The following is a 22,305-nucleotide window of genomic DNA, read 5'->3' on the forward strand; positions in this document are numbered from 1 at the left end:
CAACTCCGCCATGAAGAGAGGACACAGATAGATCAGAAGCAGAGGAAGGAGACTTGACGATTTTGGATCTCTAATATGTTGTGTAAGTCTCCATTCATTGATTCCTCTATCAAAGATCCTCAACAAATGAAATAAAAACTAAAATATACTTCAAAAAAATACTTCTCAATGTTCAAGTTTTCAGATGTGGTACTGTGGATAAGAAAATGACTGACGGAAACACAGTTCATGAGGCCTCAATTACAGACAAACTCAGGACTCTTTTCAAAATCATGAAATACGGTATCAAAACATCTATGTTGAGATATGCTATTGAACATGTGAGAACGTGTTTAATTTGATAAATAAAAATTAACTTTTAGAAAACAAAATCAACATCAAAACTACTAAATGTTTACACCGATATTGGTGTAAAAAGATGTCGAAATAAGATTCCGACTGACTTAACTCCAGGTGCAAAACATGAAATAAAACATAGGACATTTCAGGACCCCAAAAAAAAGCGTGTTACCATTGTCAGCAAGTTTCCTAAACAATGTCATGTTTGATCATACAAGTTCAGGCTTCCTAAAGTCGCTCGAAAATTAGTACCTCAGGAAGCTTAAGAGTTGCAACTCAGCTACGACACATGAGATTTTATGCGTAGCTAATATTTCGATCAAGATTGAAAGGCCATGCTGATGATCAACCGAGGTCAGGTTGATCAAAGCAGCACAGCATAATAAATACAAAAGGAATTTAGCAACATACGGAAGAAGATGATCTATGTTGTTTGAGGTGGTGGCATTAGATCGAATTGGGTTTCCAGCAAAGAAAGCACTTGAGAAAGCGAAGACACCTTGAAATCCGGTCTTGTATCATCGGTGTAAGAATGAGGAGAGCCATACCTCCCTGTTTCATCAAGCAAGCATGTGAAGGCTCCTGCTCGTTTCCCACAAACCACCTGTAAGGGAGAGAAATATCAGAATTGTCAAACGACCAGACATCGTGATTGTTGGTATCAGCACGTATTTGCTGGAACTTCACAAACCGTACCCCACCGAAATATTTATGATAAGCAGAAAAAGGAAAACACCAATTTAGCACAAGGTTATGAGTTGTTTGAACATGTCAGTGGCAATGGATGCAGTGGACTCGTGATTTAAAATGGTCCCATATGAGCAGTCCTGTAACAGTCATTTGCCTGAAAGCCCCATGTGAAGAGAACAGCATACAAGACTACATGTAAGATATTCCCCATTACCAGCTCTTAGTCCAAATTAAAGGATGAGCAACAATGCTATTGTTCAGGGATGAGCTATAACAATTAAATTGATCTTTTACTCAATCGAGTCAATAATAAACTGATAGGGATTGGAAATGATTGAATATTTAAACAACCATAGCCACTATTCACTTTACACCAGCAGATATGAATTCGGATATTTATATATGCCTATTAAATGGATACTCAATTTTGAAGCCATATTCACTTGTGATTAGTATGACTGTGGATTTAGGTTAGATTAAAACAGATCAAGATGTGAATATTACATAAATAAAATATCTGTTACATATATGAAAGAAACTAGCTCAAATTTGTCAATGATATTTCTCGATGGGAAGCCGTTAAAGGAAATGGGAAGAGCTAAATGAATGAGAAAAAATAACTATGTTGCAATTAAAGAAACTATATATAGTTCCGTAGTGTCACGGACAAACTTTTAAACAAGGTGTTTGATGTAATGCTTATGTGTGTCCGTGTCTTTTGGCATGTTCATGCCTTGTACAACATGTAGAGGGACGGCCGAAGGCTTAATAGTCCCATTTTAGTTGGGTTAGTGGCCTCTTTAGGCTTGTAAATAAAGGTTGTGTCATGTGGACACGTGCGAGAGATTCTCGGTCTGTAATGGACCATTTTACCCTTTGTTGTGCAACTGTTCAGAGCTTGTAAAGTCTGTTTGTAATTTGCATTGTCTATGAAGTGTTTTTCGGAGATGTTTGCTTGTGGATCCCGATTGAGGCGTTCTCTCTAACCCGTTCTCTCTTTTGTTGGTCCTAAGAGACAATGGGAGGCTTCGGGGAGGCTGACCTTTGCGGACAGACACGCAAGGGTGCAGCACGACTTAGGCAAAACCAGCTAAGTCCGTGACAGATGGTATTAGAGCGGGACAAGCACTCATAAAAACACTTAGCATGCAAACGTGAGGGACCTAGCGGGGCTGCGTTGAGGGCAATCAGCACACACGCGACCGTTCGGGGGAAAACGGGCATGGAGATGTAAGGAAAAGGAGTCGCTCGGAGGAGCGGGCATCTGACATTGGCATTCAGAGGAATGACCAACCCTTCGCGCAAGAGGCACCACGAGAACAGGCAAGCTTGGAAGAATGCGGAGCGCACAAAGGTTGGGATGGCTGAGTTTGAGCTACGGCTCAACGTTGACAACTATACTTGATGGTGCTCAAGACAAGCGAGGCGCTTGGTAAAGGATGAGACCATGCAAGGTGGAATGAGTTGCTCAACGACCAAAAGAGTTATGCAAAGCTCACAGAGGTGAGGGGAATTGCTAACTCAAAGAATTTGGTACTCATGCATGGGCTTGTATGTGGACGATGGAATGTTCGTGGCCATCCCAAGGCGACCGAAACTCGGCGCCATGGAGCATTGAAACTTTCTCTTTGGCATGTGAAGGATACGTCCGTATGAGGCTGAAGTGTGCAATGAGTTCAGCATGTTGCAAGGCCTTGAGTGGTGCAGCGGGGGCTGTATTGACGTGGAGTCGCAATCTAGCAAGTGCGTTTGCAGGAGGCAGAACAATGCACAGTTTGTTCAGCAGATCGGAGTAGTCCAAGGGGATGGTGGTATCCGAAACGAAGAGAGATGTTGCTCCAATAGGACAGTTATCCATGAGGGATAAGTCCCGGCTCTCCAGAGGGAGAATCATGTGGGACGGACCTCACATGTTGAGGAGGAGTACCTCAACAAACAACGACTCCACGAAGCTCAATGGACTGAGCAAGCGGCGAGGAGTCGTCGCATGATCTCGCTTGAGAGAATGCATTGGTGGATGCATTGCGAGATCAAGTGGGGGAGCGACCCAAAGCAACTTAAATGAAGGCACACTTGGAGTCAATGTGGAGATCGGACTCAAGGGAGGGCTGACCCGTGGAATGGTGGGCGCGAGGGCCACCATCGACTCAATGCAAAAATGAGGAGCGGAGCAACTTGGGTGTAACTTGGCGAAGTACCCAAGCTGTATGAAGGGAGCCAGCATAGAAGTTGGAACATGGAGCGGAGGCACAATGCTTTCCTTAGACAGAGGTCAAGGACATGAACTCTTGCAGAGGCAAGAGTAGAATCATGTTGTTCCATGGGTTCTTCATTCTGACGGAGCGGACTCATCTTGCAGGGTGCCAAAGACGAAAGGAGCTTCTGGGCACATGCACCTTATCTCGGAGAAGCATTTGATGGAGGAACTAAGGCGATTCAATTTGCGGAGGCGAAATTGGGTTCAGAAAGCCTTAGTACGGGGCAAGAGGACTCAGAGGCGGGTACTCTTGAAGAATATGCCACAGTGTTGCCATTCAAGTTGTCATGAAGGAAGCGGTGCGCAGCGGAGATTGTGTTGGTAGGGGCAGAGGCCCAGGATCCAGACAATGGTGCACAAATTACAGTGAAGTCGGTGGACTTCGGGAGCTACTAGGCGACGGACTATCCTAGAGCGGTGCTTCATCAGGTGTGACCCAAGAGTGGGTGGATGAAGGTCGATTGCCAAAGGAGCGAACAAAATCGAAAGTGGAAGAGACCCTGCGATGTATTGGCAGAGGCCACACATGGAGAGTTCACAATTCGAGTTTATTCCACAAGGATCAGAATGCAATGGAGATGTCACCAGGAGGCGACATGGTGCAGCGGATCGTGGTGGAACAATTCGTGGCAATGCGATACACACGACATAGTCCCGTAAGGGACTAGATCATATGGAGGTATGATCGGGAGCTACTGGAAGCTCCACTTCGGTGAACAACACGACGGCAAGAAGGGCTATGGATTCAAGGAGTGAAGGCCATGGTACCGCAGAGGCGGGTCTTCCGTGCGTGCATCGAATTTTGCATCGGATGAAAGCCTTGGTCATCAACATATGGGGGCTGGGTTCCACCAAGGGAAAAGTTCGAATGCAAGTACCAGTGAGTCCCATGGGAGGGACTTGATCATGTAGAGGTATGATTGAAGCAGCTGGAGAGTTGGACTGCTCCAGAGCTCATATTCGCTTAAGGGGGCCCGACAAGTCAGAGGACTAGGTCGAGTAAGCGAACGTTGCTGCCAAGGAAGCTAAGGAGAACAGAATCGATGCAAACCCTATAATGCGATGGTAGAGGCCATGCATTGGAGTTGCAGTCTGTCTTTCCATCGATCAAAGGAGAGCTGCTTGGAGAACATAGAGGTGTTGAAGCAGGGGGTCGAAAGGGGCGAGGAAGCAACGACGAGTCCAGAGGGACTTAGCTACCCAAAATCAAGCATCAGTTAGAATGGAGGTGGACTCGGAGGAGTGCCACAGAGGCATATCTACTGATCGTGAAGAAAAGGGATGCAGATGCGAGGCGACGGATAGTAGGGCCATGGGCATGGCAGCGCCATGGTACCGCAGAGGCGGGACTTCCGTGAAAGTCATTGATCCCTTGCTCTCATGGAGGGAGAGCGCTTGGTCGTGAAAGGGGCCGAGGAGGTGGAGAATGCAGAGGCAATCTATAAGTACCGAGACAAGGCTAAAGGGCAGAGGCCGAGGAACTTCGTAAGACCGGTGTCAATGAACTTCTCATCAAGATAGCCGAAAGTGAAGGACTTCGAGTCATGCAAGAATGCATAACCAAGGAACGAAGCAAGCAGTACGCGGTGCTGTACCTTTGCTACTCAGTGGAGTAGGCGGCAGGGTTGATGGAGAAGACGGTACAATCCCAGAGGCGACCAAACCTATGAGAGAATTACTCCAAGTTGGGGTGAAAACTTCCTGCATTCCAGAAGTTCGATGGCATTGAGAAGGTGAATCACAGTAACTAACTCAACGCAAGAAGTGCAAACACTTCAAGTGCTTCAGAAGTGTGAGCAAAGAGCAGGCGAAGGCTAGTAACCAGCTCGATGCATGGAGTACAACCTCGAGGAGACGGGCGAAGTCAAGTAACCTTTGCCTTCTCAACCCTTAAGAGAATGGGCGAAACCGAGTACCCCAATTCTCTTATCTATCCAGCAGAGGAGCTCTGCACAAGTTCAAAGACCCTTCGAAGATAATGGAAGACAATAGTTGTCAAATCCTCACCAACGGTGATCAGTGCTACTGAGAGTAGATTGTCCACTTCATTTCCCAACGAAATGTCAATTGAAAGCGGAAGTGATGCGAACCTACTTGGATATGACAACTAAGTGAAAGAAGAGTCAATGAGCAAATGTTGTGGAGGAAGGACCCAAAACTTCAGAAGTTGGCGAGACGATGCTCGTTAAAGCTCCAACAAGCATCCACCCAGTTCAAGCAGCATGAGGCATTTGAGAGACTGGCGCAGTAAGAATGGTCTTTTCCTTCATTTAGAGGATCCGCATGAATCAACTATGATCAACACAACTCAGCCAACCCCACACCAGAGTCAGAGTCATTGGTGAGTTGAAGCAGCATGGCGGATCAAAGGTTCGACTACTCAAAAACAACAGTGGAGAGCAGCTAGGAGCCAAGAGGCGCATTGTAGCTGGAGCAGAAGATCAAAGACTCAACAAAGGCGAGGAGTTGCAGTGTCGACAAAGGCTTCAACGAGGACGTCGAAGGAACAAGTGGGGGAGAATGTCACGGACAAACTTTTAAACAATGTGTTTGATGTAATGCTTGTATATGTCCGTGTCTTTTGACATGTTCATGCCTTGTACAGCATGTAGAGGGACGGCCGAAGGCTTAATAGTCTCATTTTAGTTGGGTTGGTGGCCTCTTTAGGCTTGTAAATAAAAGTTATGTCATGTGGACACGTGCGAGAGATTCTAGGTCTATAATGGACCATTTTACCCTTTGTTGTGCAACTGTTCAGAACTTGTAAAGTTTGTTTGTAATTTGCATTGTCTATGAAGTGTTTTTCGGAGATGTTTGCTTGTGGATCCGGATTGAGGCGTTCTCTCTAACCCGTTCTCTCTTTTGTTGGTCCTAAGGGATAATAGGAGGCTTCGGGGAAGCTGACCTTTGCGGACGGACACGCAAGGGTGCCGCACGACTTAGGCAAAACCAGCTAAGTCCGTGACAGTAGGTCAATCTACATAATTTCACATTGTAAGATATATTTATATCCTTAGATATTCAGATATAGATAAAACTGAATCCATATCAATATTCATATATCAGATAGCAAAATTTATACATGAATATGGATGCATGAGAAATGCACATTTATATAACCATGTCTAGGTCCAATGAGAAACTGAAACAGATACAGATGATACCTAATTTCTCTCCAGTTCTGAATGTTAGCATAGGCTGATCGATTGATCCTGAGTCAAAATGCAGACTCTTAACCTTCAAGACCTAACAAACTTTTAGTTTAGTTCGACTAAAGACGACAACAGTTGAATTTTTAGCTACTTTGAACCCGGGTTTGCAAACTTTGATTGATAAAGGGCCTTTACTACTAATCTAAACATGGAATGTCTGATAATGGAGAAATCATGTGTTTTACTTGCCTGCTGAAATGACCAGCAGATATCACAAGATATAAAGAACAAAAGAATCTTAGTTTTTCTTTAATTTTTTAACTGCAAAGACGATTTGTTGTTATGATGAGCATCTCTCATCAAATTTAACTCTCAAATTGACATATGGTTAGCGATGAATATTTTTTTAAAAAAAAGTGATGCTCCATGCCCTTGCCACTATTCTAACACCAAAGGAGTGTCACCGATGTCTTCCATAAGATCTATAAAGTGAGCCACACATGTTGTCCCAAAAAAATAAACTTGTGTGTTCATCAATTGTTTGTCATTAGTATTTGTGCCATATTATCAGTCACCACCTAGACTGTATAATGCTCCCCAGCCTCATCCACAGCAGTCTCCATTGGACCTTGAATCTTGTGAATCTGATCTGATACTTCAACTGACATATGAAAGATGATTTGGTCTTGGCCAAATCCAAACGGATATTGATCCAAGTGGAATTGGCTTAAAGGAAATCTACACTAGATTGGCATAGATTCAGTCTCACTTCAACAAGAAAATAGAAAAGCAAAACACACAGATCTACAGCTAATGCAACAATATAAGAATGGAAAATTTACCTTAAGGTGAAAATTACACAAACAAAGCTTCCATAACCAAGATATTTTACTTCAGTTTCAGATTCACGTTGGTTAGGAGAAAAAACAAGGACGCTTTCTTGAGTTCAAACCTTGGTTTACTAGACATTGACATATTTTAGGATGATAAAGGCTTAAAAGAGAGAGATTAGAGTGAGTTGAGAGGCCTTAGGCAGAAAGGATGGATTGAATCAAGTCACTGGATAACAGACTTATCACTTGATAAGCTTGTTTATGCTAAGTAGTACAGTTAGTATGGTAAGTATATCAGGTGATACAATACATGCTGAGTCTGATTGAGATGTTGAAACTGTAAATACCATTCCATACCAACTGGTATTGCGAAATTTCAATTCTTGATAGAAATATCATGAGGTGATAATCTAGATATATATACAAATGCTACTTTTTATAGTTGTGATAAATGATTTTTAAGATGCCTTCACGACGATTGTCAAGTCACCTCATGTAATATGTAATATATAGGCAAATGTTTAAAATCCATGCATCAAAGAGAAAAAAATAGTTAACTCCTTGAGCTAAAATAAAGGAGGAAACAATATCCCCTAGATAAGTGAACATCCGAAACATGTGACATAACATTCCCCATCGAATTAAGTAATGCAAAAGTGGCATGCCAAAGAATCATGATTCTCCATAATATCACAATACACGGTTAAAAACATTTGAATCAACTAAATTAATTATGGAAAATGTAGGGGTCAGTATGGTATGCCCTAGATTAATAATTTCACCGTCAACTTAGGCACTCATAGTAGAAAAAAGACACTTCTCAATAATTCTACATATGAGCAATACACGCAAGAACAAAATGAGGCTTTAGGTACTACTAGCAAATAGATTTGTAAGATATAGGATGATACATGCAAATTTAGATATTGAATAAATTCACTCACATCATCTCTAAGGCTGTCACCTATCATCATGACTTGACTTGGAGGAACACCCCAAATTGAACATATATGTAACAACGGAGCTGGGTCTGGCTTATAAGGACGAAATTCCCTACTTAGTGCTGGGATGAATTCCATCTACAGACAGCAAATTTGTAACATAATTCTAAAAATAAATTACAATTTAAACTAGAGGAAACAAATTAAACAACAATAACAAACCCCGAAACCAACTATCTGGAAACAGTATGATACATATGAATATATCAATAAGCTAAGAAAAAGCATAATCAGCTCCCTAAAAGACATAGTAAGTAACAATCATAAATAAATATCTATACCCAAAGACAAATTGCACCCAACATTGTCAAAAGCATTAACAAAAGACCAGTTAACTTCTATTTGTCAAAACCCAGGCCCACTTTTACCAAATTCTCAAACCTGAAAACCTAGAAGGATAAGTATAAGAATACATCTCTTTCCCTTCATGATAATTACTCCACTGATGGTAGTGAAGATCTAAAATAGCTAGTCATTCAAAGGCATTGCCACTTCTATTGCATCCCCAATACTACAGCTTTGTTTCGTCAACTATATGGTTTGTGCATATGGCTTTGTCTCCACATTAGCAGTAGCTTTATTGCTACACCAGAGTGAATATGAACTCTGGAACCTCGTTGGTGTCTGTTGAAGTCCCACCATGGGTGAAATTGGTCTGACAACTTTTATGATCATTAAGTAAGCATTAGGGAACATCAACAAAGCAAAAATGAGAAAAAAAAAGAGAGGATAGCAAGAAGGCAATGAGGGGATAGCTAGGAGCAGCTGGCAAGGTGGCCATGAATCAACCAACAATTAAAGTTTCAGTTATACCAGACAGTACGAACCAATTTTTATGGCCTGACAACTGACTGGTATAGAAAGGGGACAATATCACCCAAACCGGTCTGGAACCAAGCTTATAGCCTGCTAAGTTTACCATGTCAACCTTTCTAGGTGATAAGCTAACATCGAATGAGTAGTACTAGATGCTAGGCCTCCTACTTCATGGTACCAGCCATAGCTTTTTTCAATCCTGTTCCTTTTTCCCTCTTCCTTTTCTTCTCTTTTGTCGTTGTTAATTCTTCTCCTTCCACTACTCTTATGAATCATCACTTTATTATTTAAAACCCTACAGCAGCTTCTCCTCCTCATCCTCTTCCATTCATCTGTGTTGCCACTGCCTCATAGTACCGTTACACTCCTTAACCTCTGCTTCTCATAAGCAATATATAATCACCTCCTCCTCCTCTATCTCTTTCTCTCTACATGTAATGGTTTGGTTGATAGCATTGATATTATATATAATGGTTGATAATTCTAAGTGGCAATCACAAGTATAGTGGCAATTGGTGAACTTCATAGACATGACAGAGGAAAATGTGGAATATGAACCGAGAAAAGAAATGATGTGCAGTAAAATAAATGGTTGGGTTACCCTAATCTTAATTGTAGATGGTCTAAACTTTCATAAACCTTTACAACTGCAAAAATGGCCCAAAACACAATAGTCTTAACACTAAGTTCAAATATTTCAGTAGCCAAACCCCAAGGGCCAGTGAAGGTTCTAGGCCATCAAACCCAAGTTCTCGCACTTAATAAGTTTCAAAGATTTTCATTCTCTCTTGTCATGCTCATTCTAAACTTTGAAATACATAGTCAATTATTTTTTAAAATAATAAAGAAATAGAAATAAGAATAAACTTGTAATTTACCCCAAATCGCTGATGAAATATGTCAACTGCAGACTTGACATTGCGAGTTATTAAACCTCTCCTGCAAAAGGTTAAACTCATAAGCAGGCAAGCTAAACCATGCAAACCAGCATATTTGAAGGGTTGCAAGCCATAGAGTAAGAAGATAGATTTTCCTCATTAAAAAGAAAATATTGTCTCTACACATTCTATTAATAACATGGCAAATTCAATGTGTTATTTCCACCAAAGTCCTTAACGTAAAGCTGGTGAACTTAGGAGTGTTTAATGCAGAGATGGTAATGCAAATTGTTTGAAGTTCCTGGTGCTGATCCCAGAGGAACAATAGACGCAGGTGATATTAGCAAATTAGAGATTCTAACCAAATGATCTGCATAAGATGGGACCCGTTGCTACTTCTAAAAGGCAAATGAATATACTACCTTATTTGCCTAGAATCCAGGTATCTGCAAAGTTCCAAAGCACCTGAAAAGTAAATTTCCTTTATCAGAAATAACAACACAGCTTGAGAGGGCCATTGGAGTTTAATCTAGTACTAACAACTGAAATTTAGGCACAACCACGAAAAACATTTTGCATCAGTATAAATCAAGAGGAATTCATAGGTACTATTTACTATCAAATTATATTTGTTTTTGCAACAATGTCTCTCAACGTGAGAAAATTATCAGCCCTTCGATTCAAGTTCCTAGCAGAAGAGAAGCAGATACAACTACCACAAATGGAAGAAGTATAAGGATGCAAGTTAGTCTAGAAAGAAACTGATTAATATAATAAGATTTGAATTACTACTTGATCTTTATAATCTATTAGGTAATCATATATACTATTGTCTTCTCAACCATAGTGTCAGTTTCTAAAATGTCAACTTCTCAACGATAGTGTCAATTTCTAAATGTTGACTAACTTAAGTTGTCATAATGATCATATCATTTTCAGTCTACATTGAGCAAGACAGTGATGATCAATCACTTATCTGCATAAACCACAATAATTATGTACACACATACTTCATATACCTATATGAAAAGATAGTGGAGATCGTGTATTGAGTTGTATATGAAACCATAATGATTATATTAAAATAATTTTCTTTTTAGCAAATAGAGACAAATGCTCTCGAATTATGTATCATGAACCTAAGCAGTATTGCTTCTCCGACTTACATAAGAGATCCACATGATGCTACACAAGACCCTGGGTAACTGGGGAGAGAGCATTCAGATGTCTGATACCCATCAAACAACAACCACGGAAACCTTCGCAATAAGATCATGATCCATCGGACGCCTATCTCTGACCAATCAAACGATCATACAGTGGTGAGGAAGAGAATGGTGGTACGGGACGAACCGGGCATAATCTGGAGGCGATCAAGGCCCTGGCGCTCGAACCGAGCGATGATCTCGTAGGCACGCTGCTGCTCCGGCGGCGGCCACGCCTCGATGTGGTGGAGGATGTCGACGCCTCCGCCGGAGGCGCTGGCGGCGCGGTAGGTGGCGTAGCCCTCCTCCCCCAGGACGGCCTTGTACATGGCGCCGAAGTCGATCACGGGCACCGTCAGGGTCCCATCCATGTCGAACACCAGGCCGCGCAGCCGCCCCTTCTTGGCAATCCCATCGCCGCTGTCCCCGGAGGGCATCGAGGCGGGCGACGACGACACGGCAGCGAGATGGAGATGGCGTGGAGGTGAGAAAGGGAAGGGGAAAAAGAAGAAGCGGCGGAGGAGAGGCGGGGAGAGGAAGAGAGGCATAGCATTGGGTAGAGGAGGGAGATATTGGAGATTGCGCTTTTTAATGTCTATTGTCGACGAGAACGGTACGAGTTTAGTGTTTGTGTACAGAGGTGGAATGGGTCCCACATTTTGATATACCGAAGCGGAAAAATTTGTAAACCGATGGAGGCACATACACGTATGCGGTTGAGCGGTCCTGATGTCCTGCTTCGTTAAACGACACAGGATATGGTCGATCGATCGTTGGCATGTTCCCCTTGATGAATGTGCACGGTAAGTGATACACGATGCATCGATTACAAAGCTTTTAATTTGTAGCATTTGGAATGGTGGTTTAGTACATGACCGTAGTTTTAAAAACATTAGAATACATTTCTCATTAGTTTATTTTTATAAATAAGTAAATTATCAAACTATTAAGTTATAAGTTCACAAAATGGTGACATTTATATCTTTTATAATTAAATTATTGTTATGGGAAGTGGCGGGCTAACGAATAAACAACATGTTACAGTATAAAAGGTGAAGTAATGACAAGATTTTACAAGTGCACGGATTTCTCAATTCAATGTTCACCATAAACATGCGGTTTTTGTACCTTTTGCTAAAGGTGTGTAGCCATTTTGACTACCGACCATTCATGCCATCTCCAACTCCCGGGATTTCTTTGCCAATCTCTCGTGCCGAGCCTGCCTTGATAGCAGCAGCTATCTTCCTCTGTAGGTACAGCAGCCCGATGCGCTTTGAAACAACATACAGCACCGCAGATATGAACACGATAAAACCAACCACTAATATCACCCTGTTTTGATACAGTTGAGCATGATCAGATGTTAGTAGGACCAAATGTTCAGTCACTGCCTACTAAAAACCTAATCCTGAAAAGAAACATACTATGGCTATGACGGCAATTTTTTTGGCACTCCTAAGAAGAGAGATGTGTCAACAAAACAATTCTGAGAAAATTAAACATAAGAATATATACTAAGAGAACCACACATGTTATCGGTGATTATATTATTTTGCTTAACAAATACCCAAAAACAACCATAACAAAGGCCAGTACCTATCAAGAACATCCTGCCGACGCATCGTTGAAAGCAAGTTGCGGGTACGCATCAGCAAAGACCGGTGTCCTTTGTATTCACTTTCAGCCTTCCTCAAGACACCCGTTGATTCCTCTGCATGACAAATCACATTCAAAGGAAGGCCATTGCAACCCAGCATATTACAATGATCGAAGTTGTAAGAAATATTGCTAGAAATTACACGTAAATAAAAAAGAAAAACCAAGGTATCCACAGATAGCATCACACGGCATGCTACAAACAAGAGGCATGAGCAGCGGTAACCATACTTAAATTCTGATTAAGAACAAAGCCTAAGGTGGCCTTCAAAACCTACACACTGAGAAAATATTTTCAGAAAAGAAGGAAACCTCCACGTTTGTAAAATTTTAAGATAGGTAAACCATCGACTGTCTAAGAAGACATCAAAGTGTTGAACATTATGAAGATATTTTACAAGAAGTGTTGCTTCTTTAACTCACAAATAAATGTTATAACCAGCGAATAGCAAAAATGGATTTACAACGAAAATCTGAAATTCCAAATTTCAGATAACTTTTTATTTTTTTGAAACTAGACTAAGGATTTCATGTAATGCTAATGACTTGAGAAGAACAAAGACCTAGTAACCTTCCAGTGGAAACTGTCATTCCAGCAAACTGATCAGACTTAAATGAAGCTCAAAGCTTCTCATACAGCTTTTTTCTTCACTCCCTTGCCTCTCATTTTATAATCCAAACAGAAACATGGAAAAACCCGGAAGCCCAGATCATGCCTCCATATAAGAATATATGAAACTGAAGATCTCATTCTAGTTAGGAATCTTAGAGTAGTGCTTTAAGAATTTTTCCAGCAGACATATCAGAAACCAAACAACAGAAAAAGGAATTCAACACTATAAATAAAGGAATTTCTGAAAAGAAACAAAAATTTGCATGGGAAATATTATAGATTCAAAATTCTAACAATAGATTAAATCCCATACTTATACAGGAACTATCTGAATTTCAATAGTTATGATATGTTCTAGCTGAAATGTTAACAAACTGGTTCCAAATGAGACAATAAACAATGTTTTCTAGGCCCAGTTCTTGAATGCTATCAGTTGAAGTAAACATTAATGCATGCACAAAATTGAATAGTGGATTAACTTAAAATATATTGACAATTTAGAATAACATATAACTAGAATCTTATTTTGAGAGATATGAAAGAACGATAATGTATACCAAAAGTTGCCAAAGTATTTGCACTTCTTTCCACCTCCTGTAAAAATTTAGATGGTTAATGTGAGAAACAAAAACTACAATGACAAGGTAGCTGGATTCATAGATAAATTGCATAAATAATCACCTGAACCATTATTTGACGAGTCCGGCGAAGGCTCTCCGTAATGCTTTCTGCAGCAGAGGTCATGCCAACCTTTGTCCTACAGTCATGCAAAGGTAAACACATCAATGTTCATAAGAATCTGGTCAAAAGAGTAAAACACATCATAGGTTCAAGAGTAAAACTAACCTAATTCAACTGAAAATATAGGTAAAATATATGGAGAAAATACAAGGGCCCAAAATAGTTGAGCAACACCGAGAGACTCACTAGATTATAGGTGAAATCTGCTTCAACATGTAGAGATGAGAAAGAACCAACAAACGAATACCAGGTCAGATCAGTGCTTATGGCTTGGTACTAACATTCCAACCTATGATCAATTCGCAGACTTGGTACCGGTTCATACCAGGTGTTCGCTGTATCAGATGATCTGCCTAGATTTTACTGGTATATATACATATACCAGATAGTAGGCAGTCTGATACCCAGATCCAACGCGCCTTCCACCCATTTAAGCATGAAACCAGTTTCCAGAGCCCGTTCTCATCTTTCACTCTACACTCTCAGTTGTTCACACTCTCATTCTAAAATCTTTTTTCTCAAATCAAGTTTCGATTTCAAGCAAATCAAGCTTCAAGTTAAAGAATTAATCCTTGTTTACTCCAAAAAAGGTAAAAATGAAGCTAAAATTCAAACTTTTATTCCGAAGCAACAAAAATGACAGTACAAATAACTATCACATCACATCATCCATCGGTTGCAAGCACCTTCTCCCTTATACACCTGCAACAACCATTCATAAAAAGATTTGGAAAAGCTGGTTTACATCCACTGTAATTTGCAAAGCTACTTACCTAGGGCTGGACAAAAGAGGAGGTCCGTTAGATCCATTTGATACACAGTTTTATCATTAATGATTCGAATCCAATGATAAGACTGGTTAAGCCCAATAGAGAGTTACGATGATCCACTGCTTGATGAGGATGGAGATCTACCATAACCATCTTGATTCATTCTAAAACAAATCAAGGAGCACCTACAGTATGAGATTGTTCAGTATAAGGAGATCCAATGTTAGGATGTGGTTAGGTTACCAATAGTCAGTCCTCCATGGACCACACATAGTGAGCCAATCTTAATCATCCAGCTAGCTTAATGAGAGAAGCTGCTCATCGCATTCATTTAATTCATTGGATGTTATCAATGAGCAATAACTTGATTCGAATGATAAGATTAATTCAACATGCTATTTTGATCAGTTTGTAAGGTCAGCAATGATGACAGTGAGATGGATAGTAGGAAGGGACAAAGGTCTCATGGTCTTATATGCAAATACAAATTGATAGAGTGTGGACTGAGGTTTACATGTCACTCAAGATAAAAGTTATAGTGTCATATTATCCACCAAATTAATTAATGGTCTAAAAGCCATAAGCTAAAGGGAAGATAGTTGATATTTTCCACAAATGAGAAAGAGCTAACATAAGAACCAGTCAAATATTTCATATGTCACCCAAGATAAATGTTATAGTGCCAAATCATCCACCAAATTGATTTGTGGTAGCAAAAGGGAAGATAGATGATATTTTCTAGAACGATAAAGAGCATAAATGTGAATGAGCCAAATGGGAGGTCCTCAGTATCGCAACATTCCTACCAACCCGGATTTCATGAATCACGAAAAAGAGACTTCATACAGTTCTACAACTTCAGTATAATGATGGTAATTCGACTGCTCAACGGCAAAGGTAGTTGTACTTGTACTAACCCTAGACCTACTATGCCTTTAATCTTCATAGTGGCATGTACTCCAATTGTATTTAATCACGATGTCACAATTATCCTTACATCATCAGAGCAGACAGTATCAAATGTTATGACTTATATTGTGGACAAAAGTATTCTTCAAAAGTATAATCTTGATCAAACAACTCATATTGTGGACCTGATCCACCTCCCGCTCTGGCATGATAATCCTTTCGGTGGAAGTAACAACTAACAACATAACAATTTTTAAGTCTCTGTGTTTAATAGTATGTCACCTATATATTTCTAAAGTCCACAATAACATTTTTAAAAGCTTTTTATGCATGTTTTCTCAACATTGTTTTAAATAGATCATAAGAATATTTTTATCATTACTGAACCAAAGAAACAAAAGAGACAAAATTTAGATTAGATTTGATGCACGCTATAAGGTCCGATCAGTATTGCCGACAACCACTGGTATGAGACTGTTCTAATTTATTTCTCATTTAAATAAAACTAAGTAGTTTAGAGAGAATTATACAAATGTCATGAATTGCCACTTGACAATATCTTCAATGCTTATAATTTAGTTTACTAGATTACGCAAGAATATAAAAAGGAAGCAAATGATTCAAAAAATGGAAGAAAACAAAACTTGATTTTGGTTAAAGACCATAAATCTTAATTAAAAATTGTTACCTCTACAAAGAAGTTTCAGCATCTTGTAGATGAAAAATCTAATAATCAAATATATCATCAAAAAAGGAAGATTATACTTCAAATTAAATATAAAAATATATCTTCTTCACAGAAGGAAAGCTGTAATAATTGATATGACATATATAATGTTATCATATCCTCATTTTTGTAGCTTTTCCTTTTTTTTCCTTGTCTTATAAAAAGGGATAAATAAAATGTAAATAAAGATACAAAAATGTATGAATGAACGAATTCCCACATTACGTAGTGTGAGACCACATCTTTTTCCAATAACATGATTCCATTGTCCACGTACGAGATGTGTGAAGACATATACTTTCATCTTGGTAGTTTCTCGTGCGAGTAAAATAGTTATTTTGTAGTTATTTTCTATTATTATCCTTTCCTTCCCTTCTCTCTTTCCTTCTCTCTATTCTCACCTGAAAAATAGAAAATAAGATCATCCTCCATTGTGGACTCATCCTTCATCATCAGACTTTGTATTAGAGCCCGTCCTATATCAACTAGTATCGATATTGAATTGAGATTTTAATTCTTCGAAAGCATTAGGCCACCCAACAGACAAATAAATCTTAATGACTTTGAATGTGTCAATTTCAAAATATTTTTAGTCATTGCAGGCACATGAAACATAATTTAGACTGTTCATGCAACAAAATCCTTAGACATTAATTTTCAGCTATTCGAGATGCAGTTCCAAAAAAAAGGAGCAGAATCATCATGTCCTTTTTGCATCGTGACATAAACAAAAAATTGAGTAGTAATAATCATTTCTTTCTTTAGATTGTCCTAACGAATAACAATAGCATGACCACTGAAAGGAAGAAGGATCGTACATACTTCCAAGTCCAACTCTAGGTTACATAAGAAATTAAGAATTAAAAAATATAAAAATAGTACTAACAAACTTAATGCAAAATGAATATAAAAAGCATATATAAGATGAAGGTTATGGAAATATAGCTTAGAATGAAAAAAGAATATTCTTTAAAATGCCGCCTTAGAAGTCAACAGTCTCACTAGATAGACAGCTTACTGCAAATTACGCCTGCGAATTGTGGACTCTTCACCACCTCCTAGAAGAAGCTCCCTCTACAAATAAAGAGAAAGGAAAACAAGGATGATTAACTTAGTTACTAACCTATAGGAAATTTAATACATAATCTGAGATATAACAATTAGATATCTAATGACTGGCTTCCTGGATTATCCATTACGAACATAAAAAAAGTACAAACATAACCAGAAATCCAAGTTGAAGAATGGTCACCTCTTCCTGAGCAGCTTTTCTTATGTTGCTTTTGGCTTGTAAATTGGCATTCCTCAAACTCGAATGCAAACTGGTAGTAGAACAGGATATGAGAAGGAAAAAAACAAAAATTAAGGTCAGTAGAACATAATAGATATTTCATATCAGAATGCAAAACCAAATCTAGGCAAGTTAAAGAAATCTGCAGTTGCATGTTCCGGAAAGAAATTTATTTAGAGATTTACGTTTGGTACTGTTCCTTCCAAAATTCTAAAGTTAGCTGGGCAGATTGCATTTCTTCTTCCGTGGAAAGCTGCTGGGCAAGAAAATCAAGTTTAAACTGCAATGATCTAAGCAGTGCGAGTGCATCTTGTGCAGCACCATTTAATCTAGGAAGAGAATTTGCTTCTTCTGTCCCTCTTCCAGATGTTCCACAACTTTCAATGGACTTGATGTGCTCTTGAATCTGCAGAATCGACTGATCCCATTCCTTCTTGATATTTGCAACAGCTTGTGCAACCTCATCCATTCTAAATTAGACAAAAGTAGTACTTAAGCAAACAAACTAGATGGAAAGAGAGTAATCATATTGAAGAGCAGACAAAAACCTCAGAAAATAAGCATACCTTAAACTTCGGCCAAACTATAGTTACAGATAAACTATACAGAAAGCCTAGCAAATGCAATTTTGTTATAGAGCCTCCACTCTGAACAATAATAAAAAACAAATAATACAGATTAGAATATGCAAAAATTCAAAGACATTAAATATATCAGAGTGGTTCATTACAAGTAATAATCACGCATCCAAAATGTCCAATATGATGATGTCCAATTAAATTCCATTTTATGCATGAATACACACAGAACTAATAGCATTCTTGCATGTCTGGGAACTCTTTACTACCAACCGAAGGTTCAAGTTTTTTATTCCGAACTTATAGGTTGTCTTTTCAAAACAGATTTGCTAATTGTCCTATGAAGATACTGGTTCACACAAAGTGAATGATTAGTGGTAAAATAAGAAAATTTTACAGTGTGCTTTACCATCGATAGCAACACATCTATTCTATGCAGTGTAGTCAATGGTGCTAGGTGCTAAAAGAAGCGACGGTGCCAAAATGCCCAAGGCGAGTGAAGCGAGGCGCAACCAGATATTAAAATTTAAGAAATCTATATCATGATTAAATATAATTAGTAGATCTGAGCTCGACGGAAAGGGGTGCTGTCGGGGTCCAGGAAGTGTGCAAAGGCGGCAGAGGAGAAGGAGTAGGAGAGAGATGCCGAGGAAGAGCCCACCTGAGGAAGACGCCGCCGTCGCCGATCGCCGATAGAGAGGAAGAAGACGCAGCCGATTAGGGCTCGTCCGTGCCCGCTGGGTGGGAGGGGTGAAGACTGGTTGATCTGGTTTAATCGAACCAGAATCAGTAGATCTGAGCTCGACGCCAGCTCAACCAAGGCTCGACTTGAATTAGACGGGCCCGGCCCGGCCCGGCCCGCCCAGCACTAACCCACTCACCACATTACAGTACGTCAAATGGAAATCGCTCGGAAAAACTAATCGGAGACTGTTCTTGGAACTCATCTATCTAATCCAAACGAGAAGAACAATCTCGTCAAGACGAACAAAACTGAATGAGACACCGTCATCCAAATGATCATCACAAAACTGAATGAGACGAACAATCTCTTCATATCTTAATCAAGAAACAGTGATCCACGAGATCTACGACATTTCTGAGAAAATTTTACCCATTACGCAGCGATCTCTTGATCCAAGCAAACAAACGAAACAAGCATTTAGGGTTTTCAGGGAAAGATATTTTACCACAGAAAGAGGGCAGGCAGGAAGGCGTCCTGATCTGCTGGGTGAGGCGAAAACAAGGGCGGGCGTTAGGTAGAGACGAAGGCGGTGCCGCCAGAAGCGTGAGGCGGAGGAAGGGATGGCGATGGGCTGGGCTGCGGAGTGAGATCGAGAGGAAAGCGGCGCAGCCCGCGGCGTGAAGCGGCGAAGGGGTCGAGCGGCGCCGTCTGCGGGTTAGGCGGAGAGCAGACCGGCTTTCGAGTGAGATCACTTCTAAGAAATAGCCCTATGAATTGATTTATTTATGCATATAAACTAATAAATTAATTTATATATTTTTTACATCTTAAATATTATTTTGTTAGTAAAATAAGAGTTCAGTCATTGACGAAGGAGACGCAAAACACAAATCTCATAATAACCGTACAAGTGCTACATGGACCGCTAACTAGTGACCAATGTAATGTAACAGCTGCAATTACGCTAACCCAATCGATCAAAGCACATGACTCGTCTACAAGAACCTATGAACACCACCACATTCCAAGAGGCTAAGCAAACACCACAGTCTCAGTACTAAATCAAACCTATGGACTAGATCGAACGAGCTGAGATCACAGACGCTCGCTCAGGTGCGTGCATCCATGGCGAGAATGGAGCTCAGGTTCATCGGGCTCATGTACTCCTCGAGCCCAGTCATGAACTGGCTCACGATGATCCTGTTGGCTTTCTCGGTGGGATGGAACGCGTCCCAGAACGCATAAACGTTCCTGTTAGGGCACAGATTCGACAGAATGGTGCAGAGACCGATCCCGTTGTAGGGTCCCTGGCCGCAGCATGCAACCCTCGACGTGATGAACCCTAAGAGAGAAAGCAAACACGGCATCGGTATCAGGCAGTGAATGAGCCAGCCACATGCAGTGTCATAAACTTGTTGCCTCACCGTATGCTCCAGGGTTGGTGATGAAGTCCATGTGCATCTTGTAGGCATTGACAGCGACGAAGACGGAGGAGCCATATTGAGTGTTGAGGTCACTCAACAGCTGCATCAATTGGGGGTTGTACAGGTCGGGGACTCGTTGCAGCTCGGGGTCGCAGGCGCCGGTCCTGCTCCGCAACGCGAGCTCCGCCGGGACGCAGCCGAGTGGGCCGATTCCGGTAACTAGGACTCGCCGGCTGCCCAGTTCATACAGCCTCTGCGCGGTTGCGAGTACAGAAATTAACTTCACGGTGGAGACGGAGGAAGCAGGAGGTGGAGAAGATGCGTACTGAAAGAATCTTCTTGTACTCGGAGACGAGATAGCGGACGTAGTCAGGCAAGGCGAACTGTCGAGATCTGAGAGAGAAAGGCACGAGGTAGTAGTTGTTGACGAAGTCGTTCCCGCCGAGGGTTATCAGGACGAGGCCCTCGTTCACCAGGCGTTGCGTCTTCTCCGGGCCGATCAGGGAGCTCAGCCTCTGCTGGTACTGCTCGAAGTACTGCAGCTGCTTCGTGATCCTAATTATGTTCGCCTGCAGACATACGTACGGCGGAGATGAGTAAACGCCCGGCCGGGCGCTTGGCTTCCCTCGTAATGTAGTGCGCGAGGAGAGACTTACGAACTGGATTCCCGTGTCGTTGAGGATCCCGATGCCGGCCGATGCGAAGTTGGCGCCCACCAGAAGCCGCTCTCCGTGGAGCTCGGGGCTCAAGTACGGCAACGTCGATTCGGCTCCGAGGTATTCACCTGAGAGACACCGGCACGGTTAGCTCAAAGGCGAGCAGAAGGGAGTAGAGACTCGTTATGCCTCCCGAGTGTTCGTTCAAATGCGTTTTCGTCGACGACGTACTGACGATATCAGGGACGTTCTTGCCATTAGAGAACCGGCCTGTCGCTCGGTGAGAGGGCGTGTCGATGCCGTAAGGGGGTGCATCGGCGCGTGCCGTGGTCGCCAGATAGTTGTTGTTGCCGTTGTCCACCAGAGAGTCTCCGAACACGAAGAAGGCGCGAGCCGCGGAAGACAGCGGGAGTGTCCCCAGTGCAAGCAAGCCGAGGGCCAGAAGAAGACGCCAAGGAGCGGCCATGGCTGTGCAAACTGAGCTTGGGTTGCAGGGTTTGTGAGTCTGCAGCGTGGTAGGTTTATATAGTAGGAGTCATGGACAGCTTTTACCTTCCCTTCCCAGTTACTGAAGGCCATGAAGGGGGGACTACAGGAGCGCAGGAAAAGCCATGCGAGTTACCAGAGAAGAGCTTAATTGGTGCATTCTGCTCTTTAAAGTGTTTGGTGGAAGCTCTAACTGCTACTTGCTCTGTAGAACACACTGTACCAATGATCAATCAATGTTCTCTTCATCTTTATTGATGAAGAGAATGACACTCGAGAATCTAATCCAAATGCAGATCATGCATCAACATCATCTGTCATTGTTGCTATGTATCACTGAAGTGCACTCATTTTTCTACATCTTCTATGATTATTGCTGATCACAAATCTATGCTGATGTATAATACAACGAGGTTGCCTAATTTATGAGCAGGTTTCATGTGATGCTCATAACTTGGTCTGGTCCCATTTGAGTTTTCTATTGGACAAGAAAGTCCTCTCTGGTTCATTTATTTTGATGTCTAATTCATTCTCCCTCTCTTTTTATCTCTCTTGAATTTGAAGGTTTATTAGTGGATTTACTCATTTTATATTAAAT

At 41.0% G+C, this 22,305-nt stretch overlaps 3 protein-coding genes across 5 annotated transcripts; all 3 read right to left on the reverse strand.

Moving 5' to 3' along the window:
- Positions 1-482: 482 nt before the first annotated feature.
- On the reverse strand, positions 483-11,773 carry LOC135598326 (haloacid dehalogenase-like hydrolase domain-containing protein At2g33255). Of its 2 annotated transcripts, XM_065091931.1 has the most exons (5): positions 11,320-11,771; positions 10,389-10,431; positions 9,967-10,027; positions 8,216-8,350; positions 483-943 (listed from the first exon to the last, which is right to left on the reverse strand). In XM_065091931.1, exons 1-5 carry the CDS (start codon positions 11,717-11,719, stop codon positions 764-766), a joined length of 819 nt encoding a protein of 272 aa, XP_064948003.1. In that variant the 5' UTR covers positions 11,720-11,771; the 3' UTR covers positions 483-763. The 2 variants fall into 2 exon arrangements, with proteins under 2 accessions (XP_064948003.1, XP_064948005.1); XM_065091933.1 differs by lacking the exon at positions 8,216-8,350 and having other exon boundaries at positions 11,320-11,773.
- Positions 11,774-12,191: 418 nt separating this feature from the next.
- Positions 12,192-19,878, reverse strand: LOC135582995 (uncharacterized). Of its 2 annotated transcripts, none has more exons than XM_065091935.1 (9): positions 19,647-19,878; positions 18,445-18,525; positions 18,064-18,348; positions 17,840-17,909; positions 17,606-17,661; positions 14,122-14,197; positions 13,998-14,034; positions 12,768-12,882; positions 12,192-12,503 (listed from the first exon to the last, which is right to left on the reverse strand). In XM_065091935.1, the coding sequence occupies exons 3-9, from the start codon at positions 18,345-18,347 to the stop codon at positions 12,329-12,331; spliced, it is 813 nt and encodes a 270-aa protein (XP_064948007.1). In that variant the 5' UTR covers position 18,348; positions 18,445-18,525; positions 19,647-19,878; the 3' UTR covers positions 12,192-12,328. The 2 variants fall into 2 exon arrangements, with proteins under 2 accessions (XP_064948007.1, XP_064948006.1); XM_065091934.1 differs by lacking the exon at positions 19,647-19,878 and adding an exon at positions 19,118-19,256.
- Positions 19,879-20,102: 224 nt separating this feature from the next.
- On the reverse strand, positions 20,103-21,731 carry LOC135597987 (GDSL esterase/lipase At5g33370-like). Its single transcript, XM_065091501.1, has 5 exons — positions 21,453-21,731; positions 21,222-21,349; positions 20,892-21,134; positions 20,566-20,818; positions 20,103-20,483 (listed from the first exon to the last, which is right to left on the reverse strand). The coding sequence occupies exons 1-5, from the start codon at positions 21,685-21,687 to the stop codon at positions 20,251-20,253; spliced, it is 1,092 nt and encodes a 363-aa protein (XP_064947573.1). The 5' UTR covers positions 21,688-21,731; the 3' UTR covers positions 20,103-20,250.
- Between the last annotated feature and the right edge of the window lie 574 nt (positions 21,732-22,305).

The sequence above is a fragment of the Musa acuminata genome, chromosome BXJ2-1 (assembly GCF_036884655.1).
Source record: "Musa acuminata AAA Group cultivar baxijiao chromosome BXJ2-1, Cavendish_Baxijiao_AAA, whole genome shotgun sequence".
Taxonomy (NCBI): domain Eukaryota; kingdom Viridiplantae; phylum Streptophyta; class Magnoliopsida; order Zingiberales; family Musaceae; genus Musa; species Musa acuminata.

Bases quoted from the DNA above. Each gene is read 5' to 3' on its own strand.
- LOC135598326 (XM_065091931.1), bottom strand. From the start codon at position 11,719: ATGCCTCTCTTCCTCTCCCCGCCTCTCCTCCGCCGCTTCTTCTTTTTC. The intron at 10,028-10,388 runs GTAGTATATTCA...AACCTTTTGCAG, and splicing joins CTGGATTCTAGGCAAATAAG to GAGAGGTTTAATAACTCGCA. The intron at 944-8,215 runs GTGAGTGAATTT...TCTCCCTTACAG, and splicing joins GTGACAGCCTTAGAGATGAT to GTGGTTTGTGGGAAACGAGC.
- LOC135582995 (XM_065091935.1), bottom strand. From the start codon at position 18,347: ATGGATGAGGTTGCACAAGCTGTTGCAAATATCAAGAAGGAATGGGAT. The intron at 17,662-17,839 runs GTGACCATTCTT...CTTTATTTGTAG, and splicing joins GAAAAGCTGCTCAGGAAGAG to AGGGAGCTTCTTCTAGGAGG. The intron at 12,504-12,767 runs GTACTGGCCTTT...GTATCAAAACAG, and splicing joins CGGCAGGATGTTCTTGATAG to GGTGATATTAGTGGTTGGTT.
- LOC135597987 (XM_065091501.1), bottom strand. From the start codon at position 21,687: ATGGCCGCTCCTTGGCGTCTTCTTCTGGCCCTCGGCTTGCTTGCACTG. The intron at 21,135-21,221 runs GTAAGTCTCTCC...GTATGTCTGCAG, and splicing joins ACGACACGGGAATCCAGTTC to GCGAACATAATTAGGATCAC. The intron at 20,484-20,565 runs GTGAGGCAACAA...TTTCTCTCTTAG, and splicing joins CACCAACCCTGGAGCATACG to GGTTCATCACGTCGAGGGTT.